Here is a 19,386-nt window from a genome sequence, read left to right on the forward strand (position 1 = left end):
TGCAGTTAGTTCGACCATCACAGGTACATTCTTTATTATTACAAGTCAACCAACTGTATCAAAACTGCAAGAACCCGAAAGCCAGAGAGCAGAAACATTTTTCTGCTCTCTCACCAATAACTGTCACAAACAAATGCATTCACTTAAAAAAAAAAAGTCTAAAGGCACATCTCTAAGATATTTACATTGCATACAGGTTTGACATACAGTAAAAAGCACACAATCAGTCCTAAATCCTTGGCCACACTGGCTTTGCTAAAGAGACTAAAGTTATCCATAAAAACATACAGCAATTGTTGTTTATAAGTCACAGTTTTCAAAGCTACAACGCACAGGTGGAAATTCGTGTTTATGTAACTTTTATGGCTTTTTCTTTTTCATTAGGAATTATCGCTCGCATGCCACTCTGCTATGGCTTCTCTTCTTTTTTTTTGTTTCCTCTTCAAAGACACTTTGTACTTCCTTAGAGAAACATGTTCATTTAAAGGCCTGCTGAAAACAAGTTTTAAGGTTTTAGGATTTGACATTTTGGGAAAATATTTTTGCTGAGTGAGATAAGAACAATTAACCTTTCCAACATCCAGTCTGCCCTCATAGGCAGAACTTTTTAAGCAAGATGTGTGGATTGAAAGGCTATGCCTCCTAAACACAGCAGCAACACAGGGCTGTGTGCTCCTCACGCTTCTCCTTTACTCCCTCTTCATGACATGTTCTCCATTTCAACCCTCCAGCGCCACCACGGGCGACTTCATGACGTCAGTGATGCACTATCAACCATGGAAGAACCCTGAGACCTATTCTTGGTTTTGTGTGTAGCCAGCGGATGGGGCAGCATGTGATTGATGGAATACCTTAAACAATGGCAGTGTCCTGGTTTCTAAATCATATGATTCCTACATTACTCTGTAATGCAGAGGTATTTCCGGATAGGCAGAGGTTATGTAGAAACTTCAGGAAGGATACAAATGATGCTCACGCTCCAGTGTGTCCACACAAACAGCAAGAACTCCTGGAGGGATCTTTGTCAGAGTTCTTCAGGCACCGAGCCACTCTGGGTTGGCAGTGTTGCTCTGAATGACCTCATCTCTCCTCAGTGAGTTCAACAGCAGAATCAACCTCCTCTAGAAAAACAAGAATCTTTCCCTCACCGAAGTCCAGCAGCAATTTGTCAAAAATCTTCTTCAATCCCAACATTCCTCCACAAGATTAAGCTCTTCAAGCGCCATCACAGTGCAGCTACCATGTCTCATAAGAAGGATCTGCCCCAAGTCACCACTGAATACCAGCTTGAAGCCACCGAATAGCTTCTGTACAATCTGGTGCCTCTAATGTGCAAAAATCCATTACTGAGACTTCATTAACTACCATGGCAACTTGTAATGAGTGCTGCAGTGCCATCATCTTTGCTCACATTGCATTGGAGTCACAGAGAATGAGAAGGCACTTCTAATGGTAGCCTTTAATATAAGCTGTATCATTTTAGTCTAATCTTAATGGCAGAGATGGCGTCAGCCAACCAAACACATAGTAGGAGCTGGTTCCACGGATCTTGTTTTAAGTTCCTTCCTGCAGGAATTTTGATCAAGTGGATGCTTTTTTTGGGCATATATTGCAATTACATATTAGTCCAGACTAGAATTAACAAATGTGCAGACTAGTTTTCAGCATCCCTCTAAGGCAGGGTCTCCTAACTTTGACAATCTTGTGCAGATTAGAGAAGGCACTCCTAAACATTTCTTGAATGTCTGTGTTAAAATATCTATCGTAATAATGAAGGCCAAAGTGATGCCATCCAAAGCAAGTATCTGGTTAGATGCCTTGTTTCTTGGGCCAAATTCTTATAGGCCTTAAAGTCTTTAAGACAAACTTGTAGTTCAACTGATTGGTTTTATCGGCTTTCACTGGTAAATACTGATAGACAGCCATAAAGAACATATGGAGACGAGTTAAAGACTGCACAGACTGATAATTTCTATGAACCACACCATTCAACACCTACAACAGCAGCATGGTGACAGTTACGTAAGCACAACTCAAAGCTGTACACTCTAAACAGGCAAAACTACCACAGGCATGCAGCTCAGGGGCTATTCTACTATCTTACATATCTTTTACTCAATGTTTAGCAACTGCACAAGTGTCCAAGCTTTAGAAATGCTGGTGTGCAGATTTTGTTACCATTGGACAAAGCCAGACAAGCTGATTACCTGTGTATTGTGTCTCCTAAACTAGAAACTACAGTTTTTAAGCTTTATTTCCTCATTTGCATGCAGCGACACGAGGATGGTATAATTCTTCTCATCTATCTCTCAACAAGAAAGTCCCAAAATGTCAAAAATATTTCTATGAAATGGCAGACAAGTCTGATACAAAGAGGTCCTCTAGTCACAGCATCAACTCTGTTTATTTATTTATCAGTTCACTATCATCTCCCCTGTGCAGGTATGTACATGTACTGGCAGCCTTTTGTTTTCCCCAAAGCATCTTAAGATGTAATCTAAGGCTGAATGTGAGCCAAGACTCTTCCCACTGCTGATGGGTGATGTATCTGATGGCCGGTTAGTGCTGAGGTCTGCTTTATTTAGACGTGCACCTGAAATACCTACCATGGAGATCAATATTGCAAGGGCAAGAGTAGATAGAGGCTGAGAGCCAAGTGCAGCCCTCAATATGTACAATATCTATATGTGTGTGTGTTTCTGTATGTGTGAGTGTGTGTGTCTATGGAAGATGCAGGAAGGCCAGCATTGTTTAAAATGATCAGCTGTTAGTTGTAGTAGAGTGGAGTGTAGTTTGTGTGGTATGAGGTGAGGAAGGTCAGGAAGGTGGGGATTTATGTATCTGTCCAATCAGTCAGACATAGTCCAGGAAGACGTCAGCTGTGTTCTGCAGTAAAGGTTGGTTGGGGGCTGTTGTGCTGCAGACTGAGCTCAGTCTCCGAGACGGCGCCCTCTGCTGCTCTGGAGGACCTGAAGCATTACTCAGGGTCAGGTACACCTGAGGAGTAACACAGACTTGTGTTTTACGAAAGAAAGAAAGAAAAAAAGACATATAACATAATTTTTGTGCTTTGGAGACAAAATGTAGGGAAATGAGTGAAAAACAAAAAAGACAGATTACAAAAGTAAGACTAAGGGTCGTTCTTGCACTTACATTCTTGGTATTTTCTGACAGCAGCAGCTCGGTTTTCTCCACCAGCTTTTTGAAGGAAGGCCTTTTCAGAGGATCGTGGTTCCAGCAGGACAGCATCATGTCATACCTACACCACAGGTCACACTGGTATTAGTTTATATGTCTGGACACAGAAACAGCCAGCAGAACGAAAAAACAATCTAGCTAATAATTATAAATCTAAACTACAGGCTGACAGGCTCATAGCCTGTAACAGCTCATATTACATAAGTCATGCTGTATAAAATGACTTTAGTCATTGATATAAGGCAGCAACGAACAAATATTCAGGTGGTCTATAAAATATATAAAAATTGTTACTGTTATTAATTTTTCAATTTTTTTTTTTTACTCCCCATACTGTCCAAGAAGCAGGAAATTTAACATATTTGGCTTTTACACCTTAACTGCTGCTGATTTAGTTCAAGTACCCACTGATGGAAAACAACATATAAATTAGATCCAAATAATTTATTTAAATAACTGATCATGTAAAATTATGATCAAAGAAATCCAGGTTATAAATAAAAACAAAAAATTATTAATTGATCACCACAAAACAGACTGATAATTTGTTTTGAATAGAACAGTTCTCTGCTTTTAGCTTCTACAGTGTTGGTGTTGTTGGTACTGCCTTGATTATTTCATCAAAGAAAAAGGTTTGGATGAAGTAAGTGCTTGATCAAGGCCCAGAACAAAATAGTCTGTTTATCGCCTGATAGTAAAAAAAACCCCACGACTTTCTGCAATATATACTGCACAAATATGCACTTACATCTCAGTGGGGGCATACTCAGGCCTGCTCATCCTGTGGCCTTCCTGAATCATCCTATAAAATGCAGATCCCACCTGCATCCCAGGGTACGGGCTGTTACCTGCAACAACAACTTTGCATCATTTTTAAAGGAAAAAAATATTGATTTGCACGGTACTGTTGGCTTCTCAATCAATACCACTTTGCATGATTCACTGCCCTAAGCTATGTTGCTGCTTGTGAGCATTAATAAGCCTCTACTAAGGCCCCCGGTCAAATGGATGACAATGATGATTTGAAACAGTAAAAGGAAAGTAAAGCATAAAATGGAAAAGTTACCGAGGGAGAATATTTCCCAGAGCAGGATGCCGTAGGACCACACGTCACTCTCAATCGTGTAGACGCAGTCAAAAATACTCTCAGGTGACATCCACTTGACGGGCAGACGAGCCTGAAGGAGGGAGAGATAGCCATGAACTCTTGTCCTCATTTATAAGAATACAAAATATAGCTCATCAAAAAGCATCTAAATTTTCAGTGTGAGAAAAAGAAGCATGTTTTATAAAATACAATTCAATAAATAATGCCTTCGTGTACAAAATGAAGAGAAATTTCTTCTTGTTTGGCCAATGTAACTGCAAACTTTTTATCTTTTCCTTTTTAGCTTGCTGTCCAACTTTCCTCACAAAAATTCTGCATGTATTGTTTCATAGAGCAGTTCAGACTCAGTAAAAAGAAGCGAGCGTGGGAGTTTTCCTGTCTTGATTTGCGGAGATGGAGCGGGAACAAAGAACAAAGGAGGAGGGAGCGAAAGACTGACAGACGGAAAGACAGACTCACGTTTCCACGGAGCACATAGCTGGCATCGGTGGTGATGTCTCGTGCCAAGCCAAAGTCGCAGATCTTCGCCACCCTGCCGTGAGTCAGCAGAATGTTTCTAGCTGCAAGATCCCTGTGGATGCACTGCGCACACAAACGCGGCAGCAGAAACAAACACAGCGATGAGTATTGACACAGCAACCGGTTTCTGCAGTGAATGACAGGACACGCTTACAAAGGAGGCGAGGCCGGTAAAGCTTGTGGCAAACACAAAAGGCGAACTGACGTGTTTACGAAAGAAGAAGTAGTAGAAGAAGGAGAAACAATGACTCAATATGACCAAACAAAATTCAATAAAGCATGTGTGGGTCAACGGTTGCCACGTTTTACAGGATCATTCTAAACAGTTACTTATGTCTTTTTTAAGATTTTAACTGGTTACTAAAACTGTTTTAAGATTGCATCGTAGAGGGAAGTAAAACACTTTTTTTCATCTTTATGTTACAAAGAGAAAGTGTCACCAGCTTGGGCTCTCTGTTGGCCTGCCACCAGTTTGTGTCTGTGAGAAACGAATCAGCTGTGGTGAAAGACACCGTTAAAGCTGTGTTTGAGTACAGTTTCTTTACGCAACAAAAGGGGAATCGTGTTATTACAACCGTAATTCTAAAAAAGTTGGGCTGCTATGTAAAAAGAGAATGCATGGATTTGCAAATCTCTTGAGTCCATATTTGAATGACAACACAATATAGGAAAAACATCAAACGTTTAAACAAAGAAAATGCATTTAAGAAAAATCTAGCTCTTTTTGAATTTGATGGCAACAGATCAGTAACATGAAATAAAGATGGGGAAAGGTTCACCAATCTGCAAACTGTGGAACAATTTCAGAGTAATGGTCTTCAATTCCAAAGAATGTGGAGAAATCTGTATGTGCAATGGACGAGGCTGAAAATCATATGAAACTGGATGCCTGTGATCTTCGGGTCCTCGGGCAGCACTACATTTAAAACAGGCACGATCCTGTTATGGAAATCCCTGCATGGGCTCGTGAGCACTGTGAACACAGTTCACCGTGCACTCCACAAATACAGGTTAAAGCTCTATCATGCACATGATACAGAGACCCTGCTGTCTTCTCTGGGCCAAAGCTCGTTTAAAGTGGACTGAGGCAAAGGGGAAAACTGATCTGAGGGCGGATGAATCGAAATTTGGAATTCTCTTTGGACGCCAAGTCCTGTGGACTAAAGAGGAGAGGGATCATCCAGTTTCATATCACTAGCACTCAATTCAAAAGCCTCTGATGGTACTGGGGGCAAAACGGTGCCCAACTTTTTTGGACTTTTTTGTAATTCATGTCATATTTTCTTTTAACTGTTCAGGTAACCTGGGCACAGAAGCCATGTTTCTACTGAAATCATGAAAAAATATAGTAGGGAATGCAAGCCAAATGGATAAATTAGTAGAAAAAGCCAATAAACTATGCATAAATTAAATAAATAAATAAAAGTACAGTCTGAGCAATTGAAGTGGTCTAAGGCTGACAGTTTGTGTGTAACGAACGTGGAGCTTCTTCAAACTTTAATTCATTTAATTCCAGATGGTGTCATCATTTGGAGTCATGTTCCTGTCCACCAGATCACTCTTGTAAGATTTAATTTCTGCTCCGTCTACGTTTGTGTAGTCCTACAACTACCAAGTGCACTACCTGTCATTGATCAGGAGGCTGATCGATGACAGGTAGCGCATGTAAGACTGTAAGACTGCTTCTACCTGATTGTTTGAAAGTTGCTGCGAGAAATGCTGTAAATCAGCAGGCACTAATGCAGTGTGCAAAACATCAATGTTTGGATTGTGCAGCTTGCAGCTTGAGTGTTTTATGGTTGTATGGGTGTGTCAGCAAATACAGAAGTTTGCAAAGACAACACTGGTTCTGAGATGCAATCCAGATATATGACATTAACTCGATTTGATTTATACGCCTAGTCGACTTTGTGCTTCGAATCTAAATATGGCATAAAACAAAGCAGTGCCTTAATGGCTAAAATGCTCCACACAGCCTGGGGGAAGATGCACAGTTATGTGATAACTGAACAGATTCTCTGTAACATCATCATTACATTTGGCATTTTTTTTCATTGCTGAATTGACAGCATTAAATAGAGACGCCTAATCGTTTAATCTACTTGTGTGCAGTATACGTTTGAAATGCAGCAATGCCGTGGTTTCCTACTATAATGATGCCATTAGCTGAAAGCAAAGGTTCTGCACGAATATTGGCCCTGAGCCATGCCATGATTTATGAACTAGGAACAGCACTTTTAAATCTCTCCCATGACGAGTCTATATACTGTTTATTAACAGTCTGTAAAAGCCTTACATTCCTGGAAGTAATGTACTCCATTCCTTTGGCCACCTGGTAGGAAAAGCTGAGGAGATCTTCAGCATCCAAGGACAGCTCATCTATGTCATCTAGGCACACAATGCACTTCAGTTATATCCGAGAATTCAAGTTTTGATTCATTTGTAGGGAATTTTCATCCTTTGTGGAGGTATGCTATTGGTTATCCAGTGTATTGTAATTAGAAATGTAAAGAGAGAGCGATGTTGTACCTGACTCAGAGGACCTTTCTTTCTCAGAGGGACGCATGGGCATATATCCTGTACCAGTAGCCTCACTGCTACAGAAATACACACAGATACACACACGTAAGTACAGAAATTAGCCACTTTCAGCTGTCATCGCCGTGAAGCATTCCTGCACATACGCACCTTGTGGACTCTGTTGGGTTCGAGACATTGTGGTAGTAACCATCCCCAGCTCTGGAGTTTAGGAAGGACTCTCTTTTCCTTCTGAGGAAGTTTAGGAGGTCCCCATAGCAACAGTACTCTGTGATTACCAAAATTGGTCCTGGCAGAATACAGGGACAAAAACCAAAACAATACAAAGACAACAACCATCAGTCACTGATTTTTAAACCATGACAGCACAATGAAAATGAGAAAGAAAGACAGGCAGTTCTGACACAGTGATGAGGCTTGACAACAAGGGTGTTTAAAAGCTGATCATGTTTAAACAGAGGAAACAATGTCACTATTCCCTGTTTCTCTCACAACATGTGCTTATGCATACATCTGTGGAAAAAAAACGCAAACTAAATTATAATCAATACTGAGGTCTAGACAGCTAAATAATATTGAACACACACAGCAGATTTGTTGCAAGGTAAAATGAATCACGTCTTCACATCGAAGGCAGATGCGGGCTGTTCAGTAACTGATAATGGCCGGGTACAGCGGTGAGTCACCACATGAGGATACGGCAAATGTGTCTCCCAGACAATATTCATAATCATAAATCATAACAGTCAACAATAAAACAAGACTGCAGATGCGTAAGGTTTATGTTGCCCCGACAAATGCGCCCAATACGACAAATACCAATCCACAAATATCTCACATGCAAATCTGATTCTGAGTGAACTAAATGTGCTCGTAGTGACTCCTCTCACCTCCGACGGTGCAGGCTCCCAGCAGGTTAACGATGTTAACGTGGTTTCCAAGGTAAATGAGAACCTTCAGCTCAGACATCAGCGCCTCCTTCTCCGTGGAGTGAGCGTTGGCTGAGATGACATCATCACAACATTAAAGTGGAAGACGTATAAGCACAAAATCAAAGGCCGTAAAGTGAAAGTATTCCTTTGTGACTGGCGTATTCTCATATTTAAAAGCCTAATGGCAATCAGAAATACTGAAGCATGAAGATCAAACAGTTTCAGTAGTGACACTAGTGGTGGTGTAGCAGTTATTTTGTTTTCAGGTTAGGACGAGCAGGTGGCTTCCATATAACTAACTTTAAGTCTTGCAAGTATCAAAATGAGTTATTAAAAATAAAAAACAAAAAGCCCCACTGTATTCATTAAAGATATCTGTGGAGACCAATATAGAGGATTTTAACACAGAGTCTGTGTGCACTGACTTGCTTTCGGAGCCACCCTCAAGTGGCCACTTAAGGAACTGCAATCTCTGGGACTTCCAGGTTAGATTTATTTTTCATCTCCGGAAGTTTTAATTTTAAACATAGGATTGCAGTCAAACACTTCTTTGAATTGTGGTGTTTTCACTCTTTAAGCACAGTACTGAGTACTTTGTATCAAGAGACAGTGATGGGGAAAACATAGACTTACGTTTCAGCATCTTAACAGCGACGGTTGTCACAGCGTCTGCAGAACACAATCCGTATGCCGTGGCCCTCACTACCTTTCCAAACGCCCCAGAGCCCAAGGTTTTACCTTCAAATAAACACAAAAAACAATCTTTAACATTTCATTCGTGCTCTAAAAGTGATAACAGTCGCTGCACATTTGGACTCTCACACACACTGTCCTACCAAAGCGCAGTTTCTGCCTGGGGAACTCCCATTTGGAGTCATATGGCAGCTGGGTGGGGTCAATATATATATGGTTGTTTCCATGGACAGTCTCGATCACCTTCCACTGAATCTGGAACTTCGGTTTCTGTTAAAGTTTGGAGGGGAGAGAAAAAGTGATGTCAGATCAGCTTCCCGGGACTGTTTGTTGTGTTCGACTGTATAGCTCATATTCCCTTTCACGTTGCTCTTTTACAAAGATGCACTTTAGTTGTCAGCCCGAGTCTAGACTTTCCCCCTGACGATCCCACTGCAGATGCGTGAGCTACTTCTCAAGGAGTCTGACTCATCTGAGAGCAATAAGCGCAGCATGCTCAGGGGGGCAAATTAATGGCTGGAGGCGTGATCGCAGTGTCAAAAATCCTTTAACTACAGCATGTCTGCACTTTAAATGGTTGACTGATTCAACTGAAATTCATTAGGACACATTCATGTTGATTAAAAGAACTTACCGTCACTCTTGCGTGCAAAACATCACTGCCAAACGCAGAAAGAAAGAAAGATGCTTCTAACTTTAACGTACTCTAAACACGATGGAGGCATGAGTCATTAGTAAATGAGAATGGGCCCTTTGCCAGAAACTCCCGAAGCCATTTACTTTCCTGGGATGCAAAGTGTATGTCAATGCTGCTTGATGATCCTGATTTGAGATTGATGTTTATAATCTTTGAAACTGATTCATGGGTTTGAAAGGGGCTGATGGCCAAAGAGTTTTGTGATTTACGTCAAATCTGTGACCCTACTTAAACCCAGGCTTAAAATCACAATAATCATAAGGCATGCACAGTTTATTTCCTTTTCCCTTACCTGCAAGTACTTATAGAGCAGCACCACTAACACGAGGCTGAGTATAACCCCAGTAGCCACCATGCCGGTTAGAAGAGGCGTGAAGAGTTTATGGGGGACCACACGCTCTGAGAATGAACACCAACAAACCCACAGTGAGAAATCTCATGGAGCATTGAAGTAACCAAGTTTTGGTAGTCACACACACACACACACACACACACACACACACACACACACACACACACACACACACACGGAGTGACATCCTCTACCATTAAAACAGACAGCTGCGGCAGTGGTGTTTGTTTGTGTGACAAGGATTAGTGAGTCTACACCATATAATCCCAGCTTGCATAGTCAGCATACACTAATCTCATTCAATCTGTACCCAGTAACCACACACCTGGCCTGTGCAGACAAAGGGTCAATGGGTTTGTGTGTCTGTTTGAATTCTTACACAACGTATTTGTGGCGCGCTATATAAGACAAATCCCCACCACGCAGACACTGACGCTTCACCTGTGTTACTCTCCCTGCAGCTCTATATGTGATCGGTACAGTGTCTTACCACTGATGGAGAACAGGGTGAAGGCCTCTGCCTCCTCTGTAGAAGCGACACACTCCAGGGTGTGGTACTGAGTGAACTCTTTGCTGACATTCAGTCGGCTTTCCACTTGACTCCTACCAAAGGTTGACTCTGAAAGGACAGTGATCTCCGAGGTCTCCCACTGGGTGGCATTGGGCAGTTGTGAGCACCTGTTGAGACATTAAGGCTGCTTAAGATCACTCCGTGTAAGAGCAGGTTTCAGCCTTTACAAATCAATTTATTGATTCAGTGCCTTTGGATCCACTCCAGTAGGAGAGGTAGGAAAAGTAAGACATAATAAACTTGATGACAGCTACTTACTCTAAGTGCATTAAAAGCTTTTCCATCAATTGCTAAATTGTCTAAAACAAATTTAAAAAGATGGAAAGATTAAAGCAATTTTAAGTCTAATAGCTGGGAAACTAGAGCACAGTTCTGCATCTGAGTTACAGCTGAACCAGCCAACAAACACATCAGAGGTGGCGCTGCTGTAGATCACCCAGTGGAAACCTGGTGCTGTTTCTGCAGCTCCTTCTAGCAATTGTCTCCATTACTTCTGTTCTAATGGAATAAAATAACCCTTTCTGTTCATATGATCCTAAAACCTAGCACATATCTTCATGTGGACCTGTAATATAGCTGCTTCTCGTCAGTGGGGCCAAATCACTATTTATATCTTAGTTGCTAACCTGAGAACGGAAATATGTGAAATATAGTGTGTATATGGTTTGTTAGGATAAGAAAAGCTTTAAAACTTTTATTAAAAGGCATAAAGTTTTAAAAAAAAAGAGCTAAAGAGCTAAAAAAGCACAATGTACTTGAAGGCTTGGTTAGATATTTACTTAATAATATGTTACTAATAAATCAAATTTCAAAGGCAAACTGATTTCCTGTTTCATGATCAGTTTTTCAGAATTCTGATTTTAATTTCAGTGGGCCTAATCCTCTTCTGTAAGATCTTGATATCAGCTGCGTTTCTGGGATACCTTGTGCGCGGCAGCTCACAGAAGTACCAGCTGATCTTAGGGACGGGGTATCCTGCTGCAATGCACCGTACTTGTCCATCAACAGGCCCTTCCTGAGCAGTAATGACAGGCTTACCTTACGGAGAAAAAAGAAAGTCGTATATGAAGCATACAGCACATGTACAAAGCATCTCCTGTTGACTCCCAGTATACTGGCTACCTGCTACTACAGAAAAGCAGCATTCAGAGAATCATGATGGCTTAAAATGACAAAATGAGGTTTCCTTTAACTAAAATCAATGCAGGCGAAACATTTGTAAAACTCTGATTTATCCTGCTACTCTTCTGTACAGATTATTATTTCAGCTTTCAGCTACTAACTGTGTTCTAAATATACAACCCAAATGAACAAATGTGAGAGCTACTTACTGTTGACGTACACATGAAACGAGTGATCAACAGATGCATCTTTGTGACTGGCTGAGAAGTTGTAGATCCCGCCCTCGGAGCCAAGAACCCTCACTAGTCTCAGCTTGCTGCTGTATCTGATAGAACAAGCGTACTTGTAAAATCTTTCAACCCACAGTGAAATACTAGAGTACTGGTTACTTGAAGTACTCACTTTTAACTAACTGTACCTGTATTTGTTTCGGTGGAGAGTGATGACGTGCTCTGTGGTGTTGTGGAGAATCTTCCCATTGTAAGACCAGGACATGAAGCTTGGTGCAGGATAGGCATCGAATTCAACTTTTAGGCTCAGGCTCTCTCCCTCTTTAACCTCTTCCTGGACTGGACTTTGACTTACTAACATTTTAATGAACCCCTGATCTGAAGAGCAGAAATATGTAAGTTTAATATGTTTTATGAATATAGGTTGATAACATGACACCTCTGTGTAGACCTCTTATTCTGCACACATCCAGGTATGTGTGGTCTCAGAAATAACTATAACATTACTGGGGCAACTTTAAATGATTGAAAATAAATTTTTGAGTATAAATACAAAACCCCCAAATTCTTACCGTAAACTTTGAGCTCCATCGCTTCGTCACTGCGGCCTCTTTCGTTGTGAGCATGGCAGCGGTAAGTCCCTGAGTCTGATTGGTTAACAGCTGGGATCAAGAGTGAGGTTGAACGCTCGTAACCCAAACCCCCGGACAGGATGTGTGAGGTTTGTGTTTCAAAAGGATGCTGCAAAGTGGCAAAGAGGAGGCAAAGAGGCATGCTTTACAGGTGTAACACGACACAGATCTGGTGTTTTCTACATAATCCAGCAACTGTTGTCTTACTGTAACACACAAAGTCTGGCTGTCAGCATCTCCTCCCTATGATCAACAGTTGAGCGACCAAGCTCAGTACACAGTAACGTCTTAGCCTCCTTAAGTTTCTTATCTAGATCAGATGTTATGACATCACCTACCAAGGAGTTAAAATGACCCATTTGTAACATTTATGCACCTGCAACACTTCAAATAATAGTATCATTTTAATTTAATGACAGTAACATCTCATTTATATCCACAAAGACTCAATTTTGTATTTAGCACATTATGATGCCATCATGTTGCCTAGCAACCACCTAACAATGGGTTAAAATTACAGATCAAGCAATACTGTAGCAGTGGCACGTACTAGTATATAAAATATGTCTATACTGGTAACTAACAAATTGTAAGTAACAACCATATCCAAAGTGTGGAATTTGTGTCAAATATGAATAAAAAGCACAATGTATCTATTTGCTATTCACAAGCTGCCACCCCAGCCCCCCCTCTGGACACTCCTCTGCATGTCAAAGGTTGAACCTCCAGCAACACTTGCAGTATGAAGAGCAACTTTGTTACTTCAGTCTATACTCTTTGTCAGTGATGACGGGAACAGGCTGCTGAAATGTTCTGGCAGAACCAGAAAGTTGCTCTTCATGCTTCAAATGTTGCTGGACCATCAGCCTCTTCACATGTTTGCTCTTCTCCGTGCACCTTGGAAGTAGGCGAAGTTACGACCTGTTTCCAAAACTTTTACAAATTTCTTTCTTTTTTTTGTCTTCATTCAAACTTTTATTAAAATATTGGGTATAATTCTTCACAGAAAATATAGTTCTGCTTTTTGTTTACATGTTAAACAGCATCACAAATGTTTTTGGAAACATGTTTCTTGAATGAAAAGTCTCTAAAACATTACTTGGGATATGAACTCACTTTTCTCCACGTTAGCTTTGTGAAAAATGAAGTCATTTCTAAAGGACGTTACAAACTGTTTGACAAGTAGGCAGCCAGCCATCCCTGACAAAGAACTGCAAATAAATCCCTGAATCATTCTCACCGCTGTTGACGGGAAGTCCCACTTGAGAATGACGTCTGCGTTGACATTGGAGGAGCTGCAGGTAAGCTCGAACTGTTCTCCTGTCCTCAGTATGACTTTGTCTTTCTGGGACAGCGTGATCACTGGGCGTAACTCTGGCACTGAATCAAGGGATTCAAAAAGCAACTGTATCAAACTGCTGTATTTGTGAGTTCATCTAAACCAGCATCATATCATTTTTTCACCCGTGCATTGTCACACAGACACTTCTAACGGCACGATATATGTGAGCCTGAAATCATTCTGCTGAACTGCAATAACTCTGGATTGGTATGATCTGAAATCATGAATCCCAAACAGTGGCTTTTCATCTGACCTGAAACAGAAAATGTGGTGGTTTTGTGCTAAAATGTAATAAATGATAAGTAAATTGCTTATTTAAACGCCATAATAAAATACCCTAATGCGGTTTGTACTGTGCAGCTTTATACTGACATGAGCAGCATGTCCAAATGCAGACACTTGTCCCCACGTAGGCAGGACGATTAATTTCCAGCATTAAATGCCTGCAGACGCCGCTTCGGTTGCTGTGTTTGTGCTGGACTAATTCTATTTAACCCAAACACAGCCTTCATGCTCTGTTACAGAGCTTTGTTCACTGGGGGAATCAAATCCCTCGGCTCCTCCCTTCCTCAACGTACTTCTCTCTTTCTCCCTCTTCCCATCATTCAAAAGGACACCACGCTGTACTGCCCCTCAGCTTGTCCACATAAAGAGTGCTGATGTAATGCAGAGGACAGAAGCACAAACTTAAATTGTATCTATGGTCGATTTTATTTTATTATGATGCACGTAGCTCGTAAAAATGTAATATCTCCTTGTGGCTAAAAAAGAAAGTGAACAGAAGGCTTTTGGACTGTCTATTATTAGCCATGCTAGCTGCTCTGCATTTGCCAGTGTTGGTCCGCTATCATGTTCCAGTCTTAACCAAGACTGGATGGATTTCCCATAGGATGAATGCTTATTGCATCTGCTCATGCTCTGGCTTTTTACGATGCTACAATTTCGCTTATTTGTGATATTGAGCAAAATGTCAATAGCTGCCAAAGTCTAGGCAGCTACTGACTGATGATTTCATGAATTAAAATCCTTCAGTTTGCATCAAACCAAATTCCTGCAGAACTAATGACATGCCATTATGCTTTTAGAGGCATCAGTGAAAGCAAATGCTGTGGTTTTAACTTCCAATTACTAATTACGGGTGAAGTATGGACGTTTTTTCCACTTCACCATCGCCTGCTAGTGACTTTGCAGTTTTCCCTTTTCCTAATTCAAACAGTTCCTCTAAAGATGCTTCTGTTCCCTGAGCAGCTGCTCATAGATGGAGGTTTTCGTATTTCAGGCATGAAGAGAAATATGAATGTGGCAGTAAACCCATTGTTTTCTTCCTCCACATTTAGCTTCATTAACACCAGTGAAACAACTTAAACATGGTGTTCATTTAGGCACGCTGCAAACGTCAAGCTCCGATCACAATCTGGATAGATTAGGTGATAACAACAACATCTGAGTGCCAGCCCACATCAGCTGATGGCTCAGCTGATACTCTTCCATACATCAGGCAGCTGCTGGACATCTTCCAGCTGCTTTGAATCCCACTTCCTTCCTCAGTCCTCTTGTTCAAGCCGTGTCTGACTTAATTAGGGTCCTGCCTGTTGTCACTGATGCCTGCTCTGTTCTGTAACAAGACCTTGTATTTTCTATATATGCACACTGAAGGGGATATACCACCAGTAATTAATTACTCTGGACAAAAGTGACTAATCTCTTATTAACACGAATGGTAATTTCATGCTTTTTTCATGCTTTTTGACTTTTACTTACCGAGTCGTACTTCCAGATTGTATTTACTTGACATCACTTTGACTCCATGAAGAAGTCCCACACATACGTAGCAGCCATCGTATTCCTTCTGAATGTTGTTGATGGTGATGCCTTCCTGAAGGTCACTCTTATATCTCATACCAGAGGGCAGAGGTCGTCCGTCACAGGTCTCCAAACCCAGGTGGGTGACCTCAGGGTCAGTAACAAGGCAGGGAATGGTGCAGCTATCGCCTTCTCGCACCAGTTTGATGTTTATCATGATGTGCAGGAAAGCATTGTAGGGGTCTAGGGAGATGACAGAAAGGTAAAGATTTGGATTAATGTTGTGAAGACAAACATCCAAACGCCATTCCCCCCACCCCACGTTAAACACCCACCTTTCACGTATACGTAGATAGAGCTCTGTTCCAGTGTGATGTTATTCACACATATATAGCGACCCATGTGGTTAAGCTGGGTGGCTGACAGCTTGACAAAAGCCACGTTGCCCTCCTGCACCTCTCCATCCAGCTTGCGAGACTTGTCCCTGTACCACCTTAACCTGGGCGGGGCGCCAGACGTTGTGGCATTGTCATAGCAGCGCAGCTCTAGCTTCCCCCTCTTGGGAACTACGATGTGAGGCCCACTGGGGGAGATGAGTGGCTCTGACCACACTGGAAGAGAGGAAGAACATTAAGGGTGATGGATGGTGGACCTGTTGCTAATTTTGAATGGGTTCAGCTTGGATAAAAATCCACACCAGAAGGAAAAGAAATGCTACTGCTTTCAGGTGTATTAATATACATTATATAATTAAATACAAGCTCTGAAAAAAAAAACAGTGAAGACATAGCGGAGATGTTGTTCTTAATCTAAACATTTTTTCAACATATAGCCCCTTTAAAACTGCTTTCATTGTTTTTGGTACAGATTCAGCAAAGTGCTGGAAGCGTTCCTCAGAGATTCTGGTCCATGTTGAAATGATAGCATCACACGGTTGCTGCAGATCTCTCAGCTACACATGCATGGTATAAATTTGCTGTTCCACCAAATCCCAAAGGTGCTCTATTGGATTGCTATCTGGTGACTATGGAGGCCATTTAAGTACAGTGAACAGTGAATGGTTTGAGATTGCTTTAGCTTTATAGGGGCAGGGGCATTAGAAGATGGGTGCACTGTTGTCATAACTATTGATACAAGGTGGGATGGATGTATGCATTCATGCTGTTTTATGTAAAATTCTGACCCTGAAATCTGAATTATGCGGCAGAAATTTATTCTGATCCGACCCAACAACATTTTACCAATCCTCTAATGTCAAATTTAATTAGCCTGTGGATTGTAGCCACAGTTTCCTGTTCTTAGCTGACAGCAATGGCACCCGGCGTGGTCTTCTGCTGTAGCCCATCTGCTTCAAGGTTTAATATCTTATGCAATCGGAGATGATCTTCTGCATACCAGAGTTCTAACAAACAGTCATGTGACTTACTGTTCCCCTTAGCTCAAAGCAGTCTGGCCATTCTCATCTGACCTCTGGCATCAACAAGGCATTCGCAGAGAAAATTCCAGTAGATCAGCAGTTTCTGAAACACTCAGACCAGACCGTCTGGCACCAACAACCACGCCAGGTCCAAATCACTTACACCGCTGTCCTTCCCCATTCTCATACTCTGTTTCAAATTAAGCAGACTGTCTCAATCGCTGCTATACGCCAAAATGCAGTGAGCTGCTGCCAAGTGATTATTTAATTAGGTATCTGCATTAACGAGCAGGTGAACAGGTGTACAGATTAGAGCTGATGTAGATTTTTTCCTGATTATTCCATTAATAGCTTGGTTTCTAAAGGGTCAGAAAATTGTGAAAATAGCTACCAGGAATCAGAAATCCTGAAGTACATGTAACAAAAAACAGCATTTTCTGTTTGTTGTGTTAGCAGACTGCCACTCCAGAGATCTAAAAATACTACCACATGAGACTAAAAAGCAAACAATTCCTCATAGCTGAAATGCTGTAAGAAAGCAGCACAGTATCCTGGCTTGACTAGGACTCAAAATATCAAAATAATTGCTGTTGTTTTTCTTTTGATTGATCGTTTAAGATCAGAGTGCCCAGTGTGGTGGTTAAACAGGATGGCATGATTGACAGAGACTCCCTGAAGAGAGAGTGCTATCTAACCACGACAGCTCAATTGAAGAATCAATAATTATGAGTTATACAGCCGCTGAGTAATCATGCATCAAGGTCCCTAAACCTATTCCCTTAAGATGAGTAAACCCAGCTGACATTTTAGTTTAAGCTCCACCAGTCAACTCCCCCTTTTCCCCATTTCCCCCCACTTTCTTTCTCTCTTTCCCCCGTAGATTTGCACATGATAAGAGCCATTTCAAAAACAGGATTTTCATGTGACTGTTGTGCCTTCAGGCTCAAGCAGAGCTCAGAAAGCAAAAAGGAGAAGGATGTGAATCCCCCCTCCCTTCCAAAATATCCACATCTGTGTTTGCGCGGGGTGTGAGGGCATGTTTTTAATGCTGCATCTCTCAGAATATGAGTTTGGCAACCAGTGATTTGAACTATTTGAACAAGCGAACGGTTTCAGTATTAAAAAAAAACAAAAAACAAAACCCGAGGCAGTTATGTGACTAAACACAAAGCTTTGATCCTAACATCCAGAGCTGTTAGATGTCAAGATGCTGCGGGTGCTTTGTGGTAGAAGATGCGTATCTTTTTCTTTCTTTCTTCTTCTTCTTCTTCTCTTTCTTCTTTGTTTCTTTTGCTGTTCTGGTAGGATGCTCAACCTTATCCTCTTCGTTTGGGTGGAATAAATAATTAATCCTCTTCAAACAAAACACTCAGGCACACACAGGGACACACACACACACACACACACACACACTTGTTGCCCGCCAAAGGTATTTCCAGCGCACCACTAAACAGTTATGCATACAAATGATTTGTAGACTTAAGCTGGCGGGTTGGCAAGAGCTTTACATTTACCTTTAGCACTAAATGACTGACTTGAAACAGTCCGGAAAAACAGTAAACGGACAGGAGGTTGCGCTAAACATGCGCAAAGATACACGCTGTTTTCCTCGGCTGTTTACGTCTATACTCTGAAGTAAAGGCAAAAAAGACTCTTTAATGGTGACAGCAGCACATGTCGCACAGGTGGGAGACGGAATAAGAGCTGAAGAAGCACTGACTCTAAAATAATGCACGAAAAAAGTACAGAAATAAATAATTTGAATTATTACCATAGGGTGACAAGCATTAAGGATGCCGTGATAGAAATTCCACCACTATAACAGCAGTAAAACGTAAGAATATCTGAAACTACCCACTCAAAGAGTTGGAAGGAAAAAACATAACAAAGAAATAAAGTCAACACTGAGAATAAAAAAAACACACACATCCACACGGTGCGCTGAAATAACATCGCAAGTGGTTTTCTTACCGGTTAGTGGCAGCAAAATAAAATACGAGGCACAAAGAGCCCAGCGGATTCTCATTGTCGGGTGATTTTCAAGTCTTTCACTCTACTCCATGCGTTTCAAGCGCAGACAAAACCATCCTGTGTCTAAAACAATCAGACCTCGTCCAGCGCGATAACGCGGCACAGGTTCCTCCAACGTAATGAGCGCACGGACACAATGATCCAGCAGCCTGGCTCCCCCTGATGGATTTCATTGGAGCTTAAAGACACAGTGCAGCGCCT

General features: G+C 41.4%; 1 protein-coding gene across 3 annotated transcripts; it reads right to left on the reverse strand.

Annotated features, from left to right (window-relative positions):
• Positions 1–4: 4 nt before the first annotated feature.
• On the reverse strand, positions 5–19,386 carry kitb (KIT proto-oncogene, receptor tyrosine kinase b). 3 transcript variants are annotated; one of them, XM_005456798.4, is made up of 21 exons: positions 19,126–19,385; positions 16,073–16,348; positions 15,696–15,980; positions 13,833–13,972; positions 12,533–12,701; positions 12,149–12,338; positions 11,940–12,055; positions 11,532–11,646; positions 10,528–10,715; positions 9,978–10,084; positions 9,132–9,258; positions 8,929–9,033; positions 8,254–8,364; positions 7,514–7,652; positions 7,355–7,419; positions 7,122–7,213; positions 4,766–4,888; positions 4,265–4,376; positions 3,947–4,046; positions 3,154–3,259; positions 5–2,997 (listed from the first exon to the last, which is right to left on the reverse strand). In XM_005456798.4, exons 1-21 carry the CDS (start codon positions 19,178–19,180, stop codon positions 2,854–2,856), a joined length of 2,865 nt encoding a protein of 954 aa, XP_005456855.1. In that variant the 5' UTR covers positions 19,181–19,385; the 3' UTR covers positions 5–2,853. The 3 variants fall into 3 exon arrangements, with proteins under 3 accessions (XP_005456855.1, XP_005456854.1, XP_005456856.1); XM_005456797.4 differs by having other exon boundaries at positions 7,355–7,422; positions 19,126–19,384; XM_005456799.4 differs by having other exon boundaries at positions 2,859–3,014; positions 7,355–7,422; positions 19,126–19,386.

Source organism: Oreochromis niloticus, linkage group LG6, assembly GCF_001858045.2.
Source record: "Oreochromis niloticus isolate F11D_XX linkage group LG6, O_niloticus_UMD_NMBU, whole genome shotgun sequence".
Taxonomy (NCBI): Eukaryota; Metazoa; Chordata; class Actinopteri; order Cichliformes; family Cichlidae; genus Oreochromis; species Oreochromis niloticus.

Bases quoted from the DNA above. Each gene is read 5' to 3' on its own strand.
- kitb (XM_005456797.4), bottom strand. From the start codon at position 19,180: ATGAGAATCCGCTGGGCTCTTTGTGCCTCGTATTTTATTTTGCTGCCA. The intron at 15,981-16,072 runs GTGGGTGTTTAA...TCATCTCCCTAG, and splicing joins TATCTACGTATACGTGAAAG to ACCCCTACAATGCTTTCCTG. The intron at 13,973-15,695 runs GTAAGTAAAAGT...CCCTTGATTCAG, and splicing joins CAATCTGGAAGTACGACTCG to TGCCAGAGTTACGCCCAGTG.